Source organism: Procambarus clarkii, chromosome 65 (assembly GCF_040958095.1).
Source record: "Procambarus clarkii isolate CNS0578487 chromosome 65, FALCON_Pclarkii_2.0, whole genome shotgun sequence".
NCBI classification, from domain to species: domain Eukaryota; kingdom Metazoa; phylum Arthropoda; class Malacostraca; order Decapoda; family Cambaridae; genus Procambarus; species Procambarus clarkii.
In genome coordinates, this window is record NC_091214.1 from 17,942,327 (window position 1) to 17,961,052 (window position 18,726).

General features: G+C 39.3%; 1 protein-coding gene across 5 annotated transcripts in view; it reads right to left on the reverse strand.

Moving 5' to 3' along the window:
* Window positions 1-210: 210 nt before the first annotated feature.
* LOC123771157 (N-acetylated-alpha-linked acidic dipeptidase 2) overlaps window positions 211-18,726 on the reverse strand; it is a 29,790-nt gene continuing 11,274 nt past the window's right edge. For all 5 annotated transcript variants that reach the window (XM_069309486.1, XM_069309483.1, XM_069309485.1 and 2 more), the window contains 10 exons: window positions 15,791-15,975; window positions 13,870-13,989; window positions 11,031-11,113; window positions 7,926-8,054; window positions 7,559-7,638; window positions 5,803-5,893; window positions 5,381-5,639; window positions 2,779-2,866; window positions 2,428-2,520; window positions 211-1,198 (listed from right to left, as the gene is read on the reverse strand). In XM_069309486.1, coding sequence (XP_069165587.1) covers window positions 997-1,198; window positions 2,428-2,520; window positions 2,779-2,866; window positions 5,381-5,639; window positions 5,803-5,893; window positions 7,559-7,638; window positions 7,926-8,054; window positions 11,031-11,113; window positions 13,870-13,989; window positions 15,791-15,975 — 1,330 coding nt within the window. In that variant the 3' untranslated portion in view covers window positions 211-996. The remainder of the gene's footprint in view (window positions 1,199-2,427; window positions 2,521-2,778; window positions 2,867-5,380; window positions 5,640-5,802; window positions 5,894-7,558; window positions 7,639-7,925; window positions 8,055-11,030; window positions 11,114-13,869; window positions 13,990-15,790; window positions 15,976-18,726) is intronic.

Here is an 18,726-nt window from a genome sequence, read left to right on the forward strand (position 1 = left end):
TCTAGTGGCCTCGAAGAGCACAGGAAGCCGGCGGCTTGTCTAAGATCTTCATCCCCATTTGTCCTCATGATTTTATGATTTGTATACACGTCAAATTTTGGCAATTATTGAGATTTTTAAGTAAACCCAATTTTCCAAAATTGCTATAGTGAAAAGCATCTTATGATATCAACCGTTGTTTAGGTGTATATGGGAAATAAAAATTAACAATTATACACGAGAGGATATTAATGTTTAAAAGAAATTGCAAGTTGTAAGTACATATATCTATATGAATATAATTCAATTACATATGATTATAATTTAAATTTTTAATAAAAAAATCAAATGACTAAATCATTGAGAAACCCTCAGCTAGGCTTCTAGGGAATATTTGTCACCCTCAGCTAGGCTTCTAGGGAATATTTGTCAAAGTTGTCCACCCAGGAGGCGTGCTAGAAGAAAAATGACAATCTCGAGAAAGAAGCAGAGATACAATAAGAAAATTATAGATTAAACAACGGTCTTTCATACTAAGTAAAAGGTTCTCGAGGTGCTATGAAAAGAATTCATTAGAGAGAAATGAAAAGACTATCTAGATGTTAGTACTTCAATTTAAGAGGCAAGTTGTATATTGACAGGAAATCTGTCTTAGATACAAGGAGAACATCCGAAGAACAAACCAAGGTACCGTTGTGTCAGCCAGCATCTCGACCAAGAACAAATTTAAAACTAATAAAATGGAAGAACAATACCAGAAATGACAAGAAAATTATTGCTAATAACGCTCCTTTTGCCAACGAAATGTTCAAGGGCTCTATTTTGTCCATGAAAAGCAAACGTCTCATAAAATGACAAATAACAGGACACCGGAATACATCTACTCTCTTCAGCCTTCTTTTTTATGGAAAAATACATCAAGTGACTACCAACTTCCTGTGACCCAAGTTTAAGGCACATTGCCGACTTAAAACAATTATAAAAAAAGAAAAAAAAGAGAACAGGAAAATAATGTTCTTAGATGACATGGAAATCCTTCAAGAAGCTGGCGGCTCTCTGCATCATGATGGTCAGGTCGGAGAGGTGCCTCTTGATCTGTTCTTCTCTCTCTTGACGCTCTGTGTCAGTCAACTTCTCCATGTTGTACAGCAGGTCGGTAATTCCTGGGAAGCCGGACGCGGCGTATTTGTCGAACTGACTCTCGGCGAACACCGCGTGTCTGAAAGAGATTTGACACATTACACACACACACATATATATATATATATATACATACACATTTTTTTTAATAATATATTTAGGGGTACCACCACTGGTTTAATTAAAGGGACCCACATCCTCGAAGAAGAAAATAAATAGTGTTCAGAGAAGATCTTGTGGATTCTCACTGAATACTTTAATCTTTTCCTCTCCTACCACCCCTATTTAGTATATTATATATATATATATATATATATATATATATATATATATATATATATATATATATATATATATATATAATATATATATATATATATATATATATATATATATATATATATATATATATATATATATATAATATATATATATATATATAATATATATATATATATATATATATATATATATATATATATATATATATGTATATATATATAATATATATATATATATATATATATGTATATATATAATATATATATATATATATATATATATATATATATATATATATATATATATATATATATATATATATATATATATATATATGTGTGTGTGTGTGTACTCACCTAGTTGTACTCACCTAGTTGTGTTTGCGGGGGTTGAGCTCTGGCTCTTTGGTCCCGCCTCTCAACCGTCAATCAACACTCAACCCCGCCTCTCAACCGTCAATCAGTGTGTGTGTGTGTGTGTGTGTGTGTGTGTGTGTGTGTGTGTGTGTGTGTAAACTAAAGTCTTTGAAAATGTAATAAGTTTTACGAAACGCGCTCAAGTGTCACGTCAGACTAGAAATAAAAATGAATTTTGGAGAATTGATTTTTGAATTACCACCAACAGTGAAAAGAAATGTACGAAAGATTGAGAAAATTCGTGTTAGAATTATTAATCTTACTTTTTCGGTCATATTTAATAATATATGTCTACAGGAAAGACTGCTACCAAAATATACTAATATATATATATATATATATATACATCAGACAGTACAAAAAGCACCTAATGCTAATTTTGTAACATAAGTATCTACCACCCCATTATAATGTAGGAAATGGCTATGGTAGCGCTAATAATGTGATCTCAGATGTTTGTTAAGAATAACAAAACAGATAAGGATAGTGTCCTATAACATTAAATAAAGCTCCACGAAGCCTACTGGAATGATAAGGTATGCATCGTGGCTTAGCACCATCAGGCTAGTATGTTAATACCAACATATTATTATCATAGTCAGGCACGTACCTGATTTGTGGTCGTCCAGGCAGACCTGCTGGAAGAATAAACACCTGTTCCAGCTTCATCATCTGGTCGTTGATGGCTCGAGTGGTGAGTGGACTGTACGAGAAAAATATATTTTAATATTTAAAGTTTGTAGCATGTTAAACTCAAGTTTGATATACAAATTTTGCTTCATTCAGGTGATTGAGAGTATTTATCACGTGTTTAAAATTATGAGTCATTAGTCATGTTTTACAGATAAACGAGATCATATTAATGTAAAAGATAGGATATGTGTTTATGAGTCACCGACATGCTGTTCATCTCACCAATCCTCCCCCTCTCATTCCAACCCATCCTAGTCCCCTCACTCACTCTAAGTCCTCACTCCTCTTCTCCTTCAGGACCCTGGAGAAGATCGTAGACTCGTACGTAAAGTTCATCAGTGATTCCTCAAGAAGATCTGTAAAAATGTTTTAATTTAATACTGTATCTGCAGTGTAAACCTGCATTTTCACTGTGAACTCTCCATAATACTGCGATAAAACTGAACCATTTAGAGATACATCTAAAATGAAGCTACATGAAATTGTAAAAAAAAAACTTATTACCAAGGATAAAGATACCTGAAATCCTTGCACTGTATCCATGTTTTACTTCCAGTAGATTTTTTTTTTTTTTTTTTTTTTTTTTTTTTTGAGATATATACAAGAGTTGTTACATTCTTGTACAGCCACTAGTACGCGTAGCGTTTCGGGCAGGTCCCTGGAATACGATCCCCTGCCGCGAAGAATCGTTTTTTCATCCAAGTACACATTTTACTGTTGCGTTAAACAGAGGCTACAGTTAAGGAATTGCGCCCAGTAAATCCTCCCCGGCCAGGATACGAACCCATGACATAGCGCTCGCGGAACGCCAGGCGAGTGTCTTACCACTACACCACGGAGACTGGTAAAATGACATACGATATAACGGAACAAATAGTGTAGTATGAAGACTAAATAATATACAGCACCTATACTATGACGCTGTAAAACCACCATAGCTAAAACAGTTATGTATTAGCGAAAAGGCCTACCTTACCATCCAATGATTAATTGTAAATACATAGCTATTGAAATGGAACCGTCTATGTTACTAGCTGACATTATAAGGTGTGCAGGATAGATGTAATTATTAATGTAATAATCTCCGTTGAGGTCTGTTGAAGACCTTTTGTTCCGGTTGTAATTCTTTTTGCCCTACTGCTCTCAGGATGAGTATGGGATTCATAATAAATTATCCGCCTCCGGCAGTGACAAACAAATCCATCACTATTACATCTCCAATACAGTAGTATGGGCGATATTCCCTGGCCTCTGGAGGGTTTTCACACAAAGAAAAGTCTCTTGTGGCCAACCCGCCGGAGGAAAGAAGACCATTGAGGGCAACTATAAAAAGAGTAGTGCTCAGAACACTACCTTGAGGTACACCCTCATATTGCCTAAAATGGGCAGAGATAGTGGTACCAAGCCTCACTCGAAAGGAACGACGAGAGAGGAAGCTTTGGAGGAAGAGAGGGAGATAACCATGAAGGCCAAAAGAATGAAGTTGGGACAGAATATGATATCAGCATGTGGTGTCTTAAGCCTTTTCCAGGTCAAAAAGGACGGCAACAACGGAGGTCTTCGCAGCAAAAGAAGTACGAATATAGACCTCCAAGTTCACCAGGACATCTGTCGTGCTGCGGCACTTGCGAAAACCAAATTGAGAAGGGGAGAGGAGGTGATGGTGTTCCAGGAACCACATCAGACGAACGTTAACCATACGTTCAGAGAGTTGTGCAGACACAACTTGTGAGGGCAATAGGGCGAAACTCCTTAGGGGATGTTCCCAGAGACCCTGGTTTGCGAACAGGGAGGACAACGGCATCGAGCCAGTCCTCAGGGACTGACGACGACTCCCATATCCGATTATACAGACTCAGTAAATACTGAGACGTGCATGGAGGGAGATGGCGAAGCATCTCATAATGAATGCCATCAGAGCCCGCTGTCGTAGAACCACAGAGGGCCAGGGCAGACTGAAGTTCAGAGAGAGAGAGAGAGAAAGGGATCGTTATAGGGGAAGACTGAGATGGGTGCAAAAATCTAAAGAACGAGATTCAAGAACAGCTTACGAAGAAGGAAAGATTGAGGAAGATGAGAACCAGAGCTAACAGATGAAAAGTGGGAACCCAGTTCGGTCGCGACCTGCAAGGGGTCCGCCACAAGAGTACCACAGAGGTAAAGGACTGGTGAGACATCGGGAACGCACTTACCCGCTATCTTGCGGATACGCTTCCAGATCTGCGGTCTGGAAGCGTCCAGATCTTCCAGAGTTTCGGACGTAATGGTGGAAACATAAGACTTCCAACACTCACGTTTAGCTGTACGGATGGTCCTACGGGCCACCGCATTCGCCTTCCGAAACAAAAGAAAAGAATCGCCCGTCTGTCGGCGGCGGTGTCTCTTCCAGGTTGCACGCTTACAGCGGACAGCCCAAGCACAGTCCACATTCCACCAGGGAACGCACTTCCGCGTTCATACTCTCTCTCACAAATTAGTGGGCAATGATCTAAAAAAATAATTTTTTCCCGGGGAGGACTGTGTGTGAAACTTCAGCGGCCACCTCTGTAGCCTAGATTATTTTAAATTGAATTATCACTTTCAATCAGGCTGTCACTCTTATAGATGGGTTCTACGGCATTATTTTTGTTTTTCAAATATCGTTTTCTACACAGCGAATGCTATGGGGATCGTAGGTAAGCTCTTAATATCAAATGGCATCAAGCTTAAGGAATTTGTAAGTGTTCTGGCCTGAAGAACAACCCGCAACATTTAAGTTTCTGACTTGCGTTAAACAGCACAAAATATTTGAGAAGAATTCATCATAATAAATAGGGGGTACAATACAGATTAATCTCTCTCTCTCAAATGGCAAACTACCCCAGACTCACAATACTTGTCATATATACTGATGAGTTTGTCTCGCTTGCCGCCTTTCCTGAGGGCATCGAGAGCATCCTTCATGGCCTTAGGTAGGTGCTCCAGGCTGTACGGCAGAAGTACGGAGTCCGCGAAGTACCTGAGTGTGAGGGCAGCGACCCGGCTGCAGCCCTGGTGGATCCTGAAGCCCGGGTCCATGTGTTTATCCATCATGTAGAAGGTCTCGTAGCCAGTGTGGTATGAGGGGTAGGTGGTTATATTGTACTTATTCTGGGGAAAGGAAGATGTAGCAGTGGTAGAGTACATATGGAACTACAGCACAAGGCGTGTGGAATTGTAACTTATCGCACAAATCATCAATCTACCGGAACTGTGAAACAATAATAATTATTATTAATTATTATTGTTTCACAATCATGGTTACCAATGTTACCTCGTCTATCTCAAACCCCAAATCCAAACATGGGATGCCGCAGTAGAAAGCAAACGCGGCGTGGTCGGTTCCAGACCCCAAAGTTTCCATCCTGTGAGGAAAATACACTTCAATTAATAGCCAGCCCTGTCCATCTTAATCATATTGTGGACTATAATGTCACTCATCCATCATTTATGTTAATCGTATATTAATATCGCCTTTTCATCTTCGAATTATATTACGGTGCTTAAAACACTATAGTAATTGTGTTTGTGCCCTACATTATATTCACTTTTTATATTATTACTAGCAGTACCCAGCCACGCGTTGCTGTGGCTCAGCAACGCATGTGCATTGCCGAGCCACAGCAACCTTTCCTGTCCCCCCACCGTTCCCCTCTCACTCGACTTTTCGGCCTCACAACCATTCCCCACTTCACCGTCCCCTCGTTCTCCCCACTCCACCATCCCCTCTTCCTTCCCACTATGCCCCACTCCCCTGTCCCCTCGTCCTCCCCACCATTCCCCACTCCCTCGTTTGATGCCTTCCCAAATGGTCTGATGTTCCCATCAGAAAATTGGGAACATCAAGTGATCTGATGTTCTCATCAGTGATATACAAGAAAAACAGTTAAAAATTAAAAATATGAAATAAAGAAATAAACTATACTCACGAAATGAACAATATGGTAAACAACACAGCTCAATTCCAACGCAATTCACACAAAATAATTAAATCAAAATTAAAATAAATCAAAATCTATGAAAATTCAATTTATTAACGCAATCAGAAACACTGAAATGGAATTATAACATTTAGTATAGCATGTGTGTTGCTCTTACACGCAACAGATGGCGCTGTTTTTCAAGAGGAGCATAGTTTTACCTGTCACAGGTGTGGGATCTATACTTACAAAATGAATGGTATGGTAAACAACACAGCTCAATTCCAACACAATGTCACACTAAATAATTCAATAAAAAATATAATATATCGAAATCTATGAAAAAAAATTTATCTATGCAATCGGAAACACTGAAATGGAACTCTTGACATATTTAGTATAGCGTGCATGTTGCTATTATGTGCAACAGATGGCACCGTTTTTCAAAAATGCATGTATTTACCTGTCACAGGGGTGGTATCTATATAGTAGGTATATGAAAAGACGTGCCTATTCGAATGCAACGTTGTGTCAAAATTTCAAAGCAATCGGGAAGAACTTTCGGAGATTAGTTATTTTGAACAAACGAACATTTCCAATTTTATTTATTTAGATTATTATATTTACTTTTCCACCGAGATGTATCTTTCAATATATTTAACGCACAGAAGTTCAGCCGAGGTCAATATGCAGCTTATATCAATTCACGGTTCTCACAGAAGATAAACCTCGTTATAATAAATGTTATTAATTACAAGAATTTTAGTGTTTGCGGCTGAAAATATTAAAAAAATGAGTAACGTTGGGATCAGTTTTGATGTACTTTTTAGTTAGTCACACTTACGATTTATTTTTAATCATAAGATGTGTAACAAACTGTACCGTTATGGGATAACCTAATATCTGAATTTCAAAAACTGATATTTCCAAAGTACATTTAATTAAAATCAAAATATATTTGTAAATTTGCTCAAAATGCCGTGATTAGTGGCCTTGTACATAAAAATATTGCATTACTTAACCATATATGTACATAATGTAACATAACTGATGGATACATATATATCCTTTACTTCTAGTGTTGTATCCTCTCACTTTCACCCAACTTACTTAGGTGAGGTTCTATTCCGTACTGCATGATAGGCTTCCCACTCCTCGTATACCGTAGCACCACCACGAACACCGGGCACCTGCAGGTGGAGGAGGAGGCTATACTGAGATCAGAATATCTCTAACCAGTGCCACTTGCAAGTGCTAAACTGGAATCAGTAGTACATTGATACATGAAGTGTCAAGACTGAGTCACACAAGCATTGTCTCTGTCAAGCTGAAGGGTGAAACTGGAATAAATTATAGTTTGCCACTTTGCTAAGTTGAAGTGTGAAATTGTGGTCAGAAATAATTGGTAGTTGAAAGTGTTAGGCATAAAATAAACACAAGTGACTGGTTTCTTAGATGGAGAGAGTGAAAGACATACCATCTTGGTAATCATGGTGATGGAGTCCCAGAAAAGAGGGCTACTGGCCACATTGATGATGGGTCCCTGGACGCAAATGTCCATGTTGAGGTACATCACCGCCCGCTCCTGTAGCTTGTTCACGTGTTCCTGTGAAACACGCCAAAACATGACAAGATGCACTGGCAAGATCGTAGGCTATAACATTTTATTGAGGAAAGAACGTGAGGAGTTGCTTTAGAACGTGTGGAGGGATGCATTAGCCTTAGACTAGGAAGGCTGAAGGGTGTAATGGGAAATTTTTAGGCCATGGTTGATATCTTCCTAAATGGCAGGGTGCTTTGGGATGCTTTTGAGCCTTGAAAGCTACTCCCGTCTGTGGATGGGTTGATAAGCATGCTTTAAGACATTACATGCTATTGTGGTTAATTCATGTGAGATCCTGCAAAAAGCACTTTTATTGATTGACACCAGAAAGACCCTGTAGTCTAGAACAGGACATCGTAGATAACTGAGGGAACATTGAAGGATCCCAAAGATCCTAGGCTCCTGCGAGACTGGCATATGAAGTCTCGTGCCATAGGACTATTGACATGACATGGTACTGTATTTCATGTTTTTCTTTGGTGTCGGACTTAAGGTCAATCAAAACTGGGATGTAAATCAAGGCTACCACAATACCTTATTGACCAACCAGCGGGTATACTCTAGGCACTAACATAATGCAGGACTAAAATAAACTCAGCGTATATACACCAAAGAGCGAGACACTTCCAAGGCTTCGTAATCAAAGGAACACAGCTGAAAGCTTGGTAGCAAGGTGTGGGATTACATGTGAATAGCAAAGTTCAGGACATCAAAACATGACTGAGGACTTGAATGGAGAGTAAGGTGCTGTATGACATGTTAAGTTCCTTTAGGACCTAATGAAACATGACTGAGGACATGCTACGAAGTCGTGTGAGATTTGCATAAAGTGCCTACATTTGAAAGTAAAGTGTAATGATCTATTTTATAATTAGCAACAATCACACGTAGAATGAACAGTGAATCATTCCATAATCTCTAGTCCCTTAAGTTAAACTAAACTATTTTTTCAGGTATTAGGGACAAAATGCCGGTAAATAATCCCAACTGTTGTATTTTGTATATACTGTATATGTATATAAATTGCCAACCACCATATCGTGGATGATAACATTTCATTCACTTGAACCGTGAGGGCCTCGAACCGCAGACCACACAAGCCAGCAGCTTTTCCTACTGAGACACTAGCACCAACAACAAGGAAGGATTCCAGTCACGTATCTACTGCTAAAGTAATTATCAAAAAGAAGGCACCAAACCGGGAAGGCTATGTAGCACCATCAAATGTGCAGAATAATCAGAGGGCGCTAAATATCACCAAGGATGCCAATACGAGAACAGAAATGCACAAGGTGAACGATATCAAAATTATCCGATTCACCAAGAATTCTATCGAGGGACAAGTGACTGCGAGGGACGGTCGGAAAGCAAGACACGCTCATCCTGGAAGTCAGGACATTCAACAAGGATATGCACAACTGTAAGAAGAACAATACAATTTTTTGGACACTAAGGAGCAGGGCGGTGCTCCATTTAGTGACCGTGAGTTAAACATGTATGGCCAATATGCAACCTCGCAAGAGCCGTTTCCCATCGCCAGTTATGGTAGTAGGAGGAAGGCCACGAGGACACACTACCCTTAAGAGCTCGCAATTTATTACCAGTAACAGAAGACCAACAATCCTGCCAACAGGTAAGGATTGAGGAATGAATAACCGGGTAAAAGTTGGAATAAGGAATACCTTTACGAGAGATGGGACAAGAATGGACAGCTTCCCTAGCGGCAGCGTCCGCACGCTCATTTAAAGAAACGCCAATATGGCTGGGAACCCAGGAAAACTCGACTGACTTAAATTTATTGGAAATAAGAAACAGCCAATGTTGAATCTCGACGGCACTACGAGAGAAAACGACGCCCACAAAAGAAGATTGACAACAAGAAAGCAGGAGACGAAGAGCATAGATAATAGCATAAAGTTCAGCTGTGAAGATATTAGTCTCCGAAGGTAGGCGACACATATAAGTGTGGTCAGGAAAAACAACAGAGTAGCCAACACCGTCTGCAGACTTAGACCCATCGGTGAAGATGGAAACGGAGCGGGAGTGAAGAAAAGTGCTCAAGGAAAAGGCGTTTCAGAACCGTAGGAGCGGTAAAACTTTAGTGATATGGGTCAAGGATGTACAAAATTTTGGAAGTGGACTCTCCACAGGGGCAAGGAATGAACAATATGAGGAGAAACATTAGAAATACGAACCGAAAGAGAATCCTGTAAGCGAGATAAACAGAGGAAGGTGGTGAAGAGCAACAGGAACAACAGGGGGGGTAGAAGTCAAAGCACGACAGAGGCGAAAGGAAGGATGTAGCAAGAACCACGCAAGATAACGAAGATAGTAGCGATCACTGCGGTCCTGAAGAGATAGAAAGCCAGTGTCAACATATAAGCTGAGGGTGGAAGTCGAACAAAAGACACCAGAGCAGAGGCGCATCTACTGTTCAGTTGGAACTTTTGGCTTTCTCTGGGCCTATTTTATATGACAGACGTGGAATTTCCCCAACACACATGCCAAAGTGGCACCTCCAGGGAAGGCCTAAAGTTCCGGTTGGACAGCAGATAGGTGTCTCTGGAATTATTTCTTATTGTGGGTGCTGATGGCTCAGTAGGTAGCGCTGTGGGCTGCTGCCTAAAGTAACGTACAGTGGCTGCCTATCCCCAATAAAATTAATTATATAACAGCGTATACATGTTGGGAACAAAGCTTTAATTGACTGTTTCCTTAGACTAGGGTGAGACTACATCTCTGATCACCCATCCAGACACTGATCACTTGCTTTTACATTTGTCATAGTTGGGTATATATTGTGTATTAAATAAGTAATTTTATGAGTTGTTTTACTGCATTTCAAATAACAGCGCTTTTTTTTTTTTTACTAATTCTAGTCTTGATTCTTGAAATTTATGGAGGTTTAGGATGTATTCTATCATGATAAAGGAAATTATCCATTAGAAATCCCCGCCTAAACCCACTACAGTGACGTACCTCGACCCACTCAGTGGAGCCTGTGAGGCCATACTCTTCGGCGCCCCAGCTGCAGAACACCAGAGTTCGTCGTGGTCGCCAACCTTCACGAAAATGGCCGACAAATTTGGAACAGTTTACAATATTTACATTTTGTTTTATGGAGAAACTTACTACAATGAAATATAGTAACTTACTTACAATATTTTTGAATAAAGGTGAAAGCAAAACCTTTAATCTACACGTGTAAGTGCATTATTTAAACAAATTATTTAATAATACATTTACTGGGTCTTGGGTATTGGGGCTTGCTTTTAGCTTCATTTGGTTCTCTTTATTGAATACAGTCATTAGAACATGATTCTATGTAATGCATCATAACATACATCACGAACGTGGTTCTTGCACTTCAATATTTAAAAAATATGACTGGTTACATGTTAGGCTTTGTGCCTATAACGTGAGCATTAGGCCTTAAGCCTATTACACACTGACTAATCAGCACGAATACTTTAATCTTGAGCATAGTTTAGAACTGCAGTAAACTCATTAAGTACACATACCATGAAAAAAGAAATATGTCTGTATATACTGAATATCCAATTCGTTCTCCTGAATAGTATATCGCATTTTGACGCATAATTTCCCAAGGTCAAAAATGAAAGTTGTTCGCAAAATTATTGATGTCTATTTTTCTGTTAGTAAGAATGGACCGCTGTATTGGGGTGCAGCCTGTCCTCCTAAGGTTTCCCACTGTCAAGACAACGGTCAAATTAAAATGTCCTCTCCTAACCTACCAGAGGAACTGTAACAAACTAGGTTTGTTGTAGGGAATTATTCAGTATAGTTTCTCATAGACATGGGGGGGTTTGAAATTTTGGAGTCAGACGGTACTTGACCTGACTCTAGTAGAAAAAGGTCATCTCTCCTGGGATTAGCGATTAAGATTACAAAATGGCAGGCACCTTGTTTTAAAGCAACATATAATGAATTTGACAGAATTCAGTAATTTAGAGAAATTCAAGTCTTCATTCAAATTGTATTCAATAGTGTTCCTGTTCATGTATCAAGAGCATTCTCAATTGTCGGAATACTGAGTAAGTCACTGTCTATGACGTCACTAGCAGAGGACTAGCCTCTGACGCGGATCAATCTTGGCGACCCTGGGTCAAGGGCCACCAAAGCTTCCATATTTAGTAATTCTCAAAGTTCAAATAGCCATTTTGTAATTGGAAATAGCCTTTCCCTAAGATGCATGTGCAATTATCTTCAGTTTAAAAGAGTTCAACCATCTGGGTTGTTCAGTACAATAGAGATTAGTTGATCAACTTAAACCCTGCTAGTAAACTAGTAACCTGGTGTAGGAATACCCCTCTGGTTTCAGTGGTGAGCAGAGCGAGGTAGAATCAGTGTGGACTAGGCCAGCGACTGAGGAGGGCAACCATCTCCACAAGATCAGTACTACATCTAGCTGGTCACATTAAGAGGTATAGTTGTTACGGTTTTGTATAGGTAAATTAATTCATTTTCATTTCTTGATAGGGAGTGTTAAGGACTAGGGAGTGATATTTTATTTAGCTGTTCAGAAGTTGCATTAATAAATAATTAGCTTGTTATTTGTATTTTATTATCCATTTTTGAATGTGTCCATGTCCTTGTCACGTGGTCTCCACGAGTCTGAAGTTTTAGTTGGGCCGCAAGCCTAGCAAAGTTTAAGAGTTCATTTATCCCTTTCGCTATAATTCCCACACTTAATGTAGATACTGGCCCCCCTTTTCCAAGAAATTTGGGGATCAAGCCCCTAGGTTTTAATGATCGATTAATCGATCCAGACCCTGATTAATTGACGCATCTGGTTAATGGTCTGGTGGTGGCAGCAGAAGGAGATCCTTGAGTTTGCTAGGAGTCTAGTACCATGTCCCGGGGGCTGTAGAAGCTTAGCCGACCGAACGGCTAAGACCACGTGGTGTGGGATTTGGCTAGAGTAACTCGGGGTTCCCTTGGTATAAAGTACAAGAAAATAGAATATGGGCAGGGGTAAGGGTGAAGGTTAGAGAGTCGATACCCCACCCCCGTTACAGAACCATAACAGAAAACGGAACATTATGTCACTTTCGCGAACCACTTCCATTTTCTTGTATGACAATCTTTGGCCTTGTGAAACGCAAACAAGCGAAATGTGACGCTCTTTGTAGAGGACAAAAGTTTTTGTGGCACTGAAGTCTAAACACCTACTTGAATTAGTCAAATTATGCCAAACAAAAATGCAATTATATAAAAAAGATTCAAAAGAGCAAAAGCTGCAATAAAATTAGCAACTGTAGCGAGTAAACAATATACTCACTACAGTCTCTCATTATCTTAATGGCATAACTAATTAGCACTAACTACACAAGCTATAAGCCTATCCCTATTTACAGGTAACATTCTTTCCATCCTGGTTGGAGGAAGCTGAGGTGTCGTCACCGAATATAAGCAAGCGAATTGCGAATAGCCGACAGTACAATTTCCACAGTCATGAATGTAGCACAGTGTATGCAGTTCTAATCGACCCCAAGATGCTACAGCTTCGACACAGAACAGACAGCAGACTAGGACCGCATCGAGCTACATCACTCTCCCACAGAGCTGCGCAACTCTGGCCTCACTCAGCTCTCTGCTCTGCTCCAAGCTCCGTCTCAATGTCCACGACACTGCTGTATCCAAGACTACTAAACAAATAAAAAAAACACTAAACACTGTATCTAATCTACTCAACAACGTAACATAATCGTACGTTACACAACTAATATATAAAGTATCGTTACTAAATTTGTTACGAGTTAAAATACATCAGCATGCAAGATGGCTACTTACTAACCTTCTGTGATGAGCTGGCCGAGGACTCTGGCTATCTCCAGCATTTGGGCGGTGCCGCTGGAGGGGTCAGCGGCCCCGTACCCCCAGGCATCACGGTGGTTCCCCATCAGCACATAGCGGTCTGTCAACATTACATTTGTGGGAAATTTTACCCACCTATCAATATTATCATCTAAGAAATATATAATTTCTATATTATTTCTATATCATATCTAAATCAAATGAAAATCATATCAAAATCAAATCCGAATCATTATAGATTCATTATACATCTTGATCCTAGATGACAATGTCACTATGATCACATATGCCATAGGGCCCTATAGATGCCTACGTGACTTTGTGCATGATCTCTCAAGGATCCAGAAGCTTCTAGAAGGATTTGTTAATTAAAAAACTATTGGAACATTAATCGCTTCCGGTAGGGACGATAAATCGAATCCTTAATAAGAATCAGTGGTACTATCAAGTACTACTTATAATCTTTAAATCCTATTTCTAATTATATTATAATCACATCTTATCTCAATCATAAGTCTAGACAGTAAAAATAATCAATCAATATTCATTGAAAGCTACCTCTCAAGGGAGAGGGAGGAGCATCTCGGGAACAAGAAGCGCCCACGACACCCTGCGGGCTGAGCGCGTTTGTTGACACAGTGATCAAGTGTGTGGGTTCCTTAGCGAACATTATTTAGCTTAGGACATCTTAACTAATTATCTTTATCACCAGTGAACACACTCTAGAACTGGGGGAGTACCTGGACAATATATCTATAAGGAAAATCCCTAGAACATTTATATCTATTTTGATATTATTTATTATAAGTGTAGAGTGGAGCACACAGTGACTTTTCTCCACCTTCACCATCAACTATCATCCTTCTGCAACACAGTTTAAAGTAAAATCACGTAGCAACGCTACAACAACAATCTACAGCAAAGCTGTTATATAAAATATTGTGCCTAAACTCGCGACAAGAGAGTTATCAAGTCCGCCACACTGTCAGACAGGCATTCCGGCAGTCAGAGAAGTATATTTATGTTATTGAGTATTAATTGGCCAATTGTATTTCTTGTATGACTTTGATAATAAGTCTGTCGATTATAAAGCGAGGCAACGCCTCATATCTCAGTAAGTTTATTAATATTGTAGTGCAGCAGTGAATCTTTATCTAAGCACTAAATCTCATGAGAGTCCATTGTGTAAGAAAAGATTCAAGCAGGCTGACTACCTCCTCATATAAATTGAATATGAATATATGTGTATATATACTTGAATATATAAATTAAGTTAATAATTGCTTGCTTAGTTATTTTTTAAGTTATATAAGTTCATTTAATTGAATATAATTTCTAGTACTTAGTAACAGTACTTAGACTACATTTAAAGTTATTTATTATACTTTTACAATTTAAATTGTTGTTTATAGTATAAGAATATATTGGCTGTTAATTGTTATGGTGCTTGGCTAGACTATGTACATGTTTAAATCTCTGATTTAAACAGAGCCAGTGTTCAGTCATATAACTGAATTTATTAAATCTTATCCTTGTATAAAATACAAGCTGATGTGACATACCTGTTGGCAGGTGGACTGTAGATCTTCAATCAACCAATCAACTAATTCATTAACCCCACCTGCCCCTTACAGCCCACAATCTGTCATTAGGAAAAGAGGAGCTAGGATTTATGACCCTAGCTAGAGATTTGAGTTGAATTAATTTGCAGACAGTAAATTTTAATTTAGTTCAGTACAAGTCCCTGGTAATTCTCCTCTCATATCAATCCCAGCAGGTTTTTCCCACAACATTACTTGTCACTACCACCCAAACTTACTACTAAGCTCAGCAGTTATTAAATGAGACTCAACTCCAGTAAACTGAAGTAAAGTTTGCAATTAGAGACAGACTCAACTCACCAGGCTCCACGTTTCCCCTGATGGTGGCAATAACGTTGTAAGAGCGGTGAACCTGCAGGGAGTTGTGCGTGTTGAGTCTGAGACGGTAGGAACGGTACTGGTCCAGGAACTCCGGTCCCAGGTTGTACGCCACTCCCTTCAGGCCACCCATCCACTCCCTGGGGGCCGGGGTGCCTCCCATTTTCCTGCAGGAGAGTGTTATTTGATATATTTTTCTTGACACCACGCTGCCCATCCTTTTACGTTTCCCAACGTCAAGAAACTGTCATACTAAAGTTCACTTATCCTAACCTACCAGAGGACTCAACAGAAAAACGGGACAGTATGTCAATTTCACGACCCGCTACCATTTTCTGGTATGACAGTTTTTGACCCTGGGTAATGTATATGTCAAGATGCGACGTTCTATTAGGTGGACAGGTTGCTTCAGGACCCCTAGAGATAAGACTTAAACATATCAAGTACTTATTCAAATGTAATAAGATCCAGTAGTTAAGGATTGACAGGAAAAATAAAGCTAGCCATTTGCGTCACCGAACACCAGTCCCGGGATGCAATCGTCCCGTTGCTGTAGCTACCACTAACCCTACAGCAACAATACCAGTCCCAAGGTGCAAACGTCCCATTGCTGTAGCTACCCCTATGTGGGAAATTTTACCCACTCCTGCATTATTATCTAAGAAATGTATTATTTCTATATCATATCAAAATCATATCAGAATCACTTCAGATTCATTATATCCTACATCTGGATCCTACAGGGGCCTGACAGCTGTGTGGACTGCGCTTCCGATTCATAGTCTTGAGGTTCTGGGTTCGATCCCCAGCGGAGGCGGAAACAAATGGGCAAAGTTTCTTTTACCCTGATGCTCCTGTTTGCTTAGCAGTAAATAGGTATCTGGGAGTTAGACAGCTTCTACAGGCGGCTTCCTGGTGGTGTGTAACAAAAAGGATGCCAGGTCAAGGACCGGGCCGCAGGGACGCTAAGCCCTGAAATTATCCCAAGATACATGACAATGCCACTATGATCACATACACCATAAGGTCTATGGTACCTCCGTGACTTTGTGCATGATTTTTCAAGGATCTAGAAGCTTCTAAAAGAATATTTCTATTAAAAAACTATTGGAACATCAATCGATTTCCGGTAAGGATTAAATTAAATCCTTAATAAGAATCAATAGTACTATCAAGTATTACAAATAATCTTTAAATCCTATATCTAATTATATTATGATCACATCTTGTCTCAATCATATGTCTAGACAGTAAAAAATAATAAATATAGACTGAAGGCTACCCTCCCTAGGAAGGAGGGCGAAGCCAGCTTAGGAGATCAAGCAACCTAAACAGTGCCCTGGGGCAGATTGTTTTGTTTACAAAGAGTGCAAACATGTGATGGTGCTTTGCGAACTTTTTCAGTAAAGGACACCACACTAACTTATCATCACCAGTGATTACTCTAGAACTGGGGAAGTAAGGAAAAACTTTTAGTACTTTTATCTAAATAAGAGTGCAGAGTGGCACACTAAGTGACGCCGCTTCCACCACCACAATCATCATAATCTTATCCTACTGCAAACTCAACTAAGGTTATAATTAACTAGCAAAGCTACCAGAATATTAAACAGTAAAACTGTGACATTAAATATAATGCCTAAACTCTACAAGAGAGGTTATAAAATCTGGCGACTAGTCAGACGGCACCGGCATTCAGACTGGATAACATTTAATAAGTATCTTGAGTGTTATTGTAGTGTGTTGATTGACCAATTGCATGCTTGTATAACCTTAATATATCCAATAAATCTTTGTCGTTACAGTGCAGGGCAACACCCCAGATTTCAGCAAGTTTTGATTAATCTTACAGCAACTGAATCTTTTCAATATTTTCAGGGCATTCATTCACTGAATGTTTTCAATACTATCTGGACACTCATTCAATGAAAGTCAGTCAATGACAGAACTTCATATAAATTGAATATATCTGTATATATAATTGATAATATACATTAAGTTAACAATTGCTTACTTAGTTATCTTTAATTTATCATTAAGTTTATCATATTGAATATAAATTCTTAGATACCAGTACTCGGACCACATTTAAAGTCAGTTGATTGCACATTTACATATATCATACCTCTATAATATAAATTGTTGTGTTATTAGTATGTGAATATTGGATGTTGTAATTATAGAGCTAGGCTGGACTGTGTATTATTTAGATCCTCGATTTAAACAGAACCAGTGTTCAGTTACTAAACCGAGTTGATTTATTCTTATCCGAGTACTAACAATACAAGCTGATGTGTTTAATTGTCTGCAGGTGGATTGTAGATCTTCAATCAACTTCTCCATTCACCCTTAGGGACCCCACCCTTACAGCCGACCTTCCCCTTACAGCCCACAGTCTGTCATTAGGACAAGATTTACAACCCTAGCTAGGGACTTCAGTTGTATTAATTTTGCATACAGAAATTTTTTATTTAGTACAGTACAAGTCCTAAGTAGTTCTCTTCGTATATCAATCCCGGAAATTTGTCCACACCCCTACAGCAGCAACACCAGTCCCGGGGTGCAAACGTCCTGTTGCTGTAGCTACCCCTAACCTTACAGCAACAACCTTGCACAGTCTCCGTGGTGTAGTGGTAAGACACTCGCCTGGCGTTCCGCGAGCGCTATGTCATGGGTTCGCATCCTGGTCGGGGAGGATTTACTGGGCGCAATTCCTTAACTGTAGCCTCTGTTTAACGCAACAGTAAAATGTGTACTTGGATGAAAAAACGATTCTTCGCGGCAGGGGATCGTATTCCAGGGACCTGCCCGAAACGCTACGCATACTAGTGGCTGTACAAGAATGTAACAACTCTTGTATATATCTCAAAAAAAAAAAAAAACAGTCCCGGGGTGCAAACGTCCCGCTGCTGTAGCTA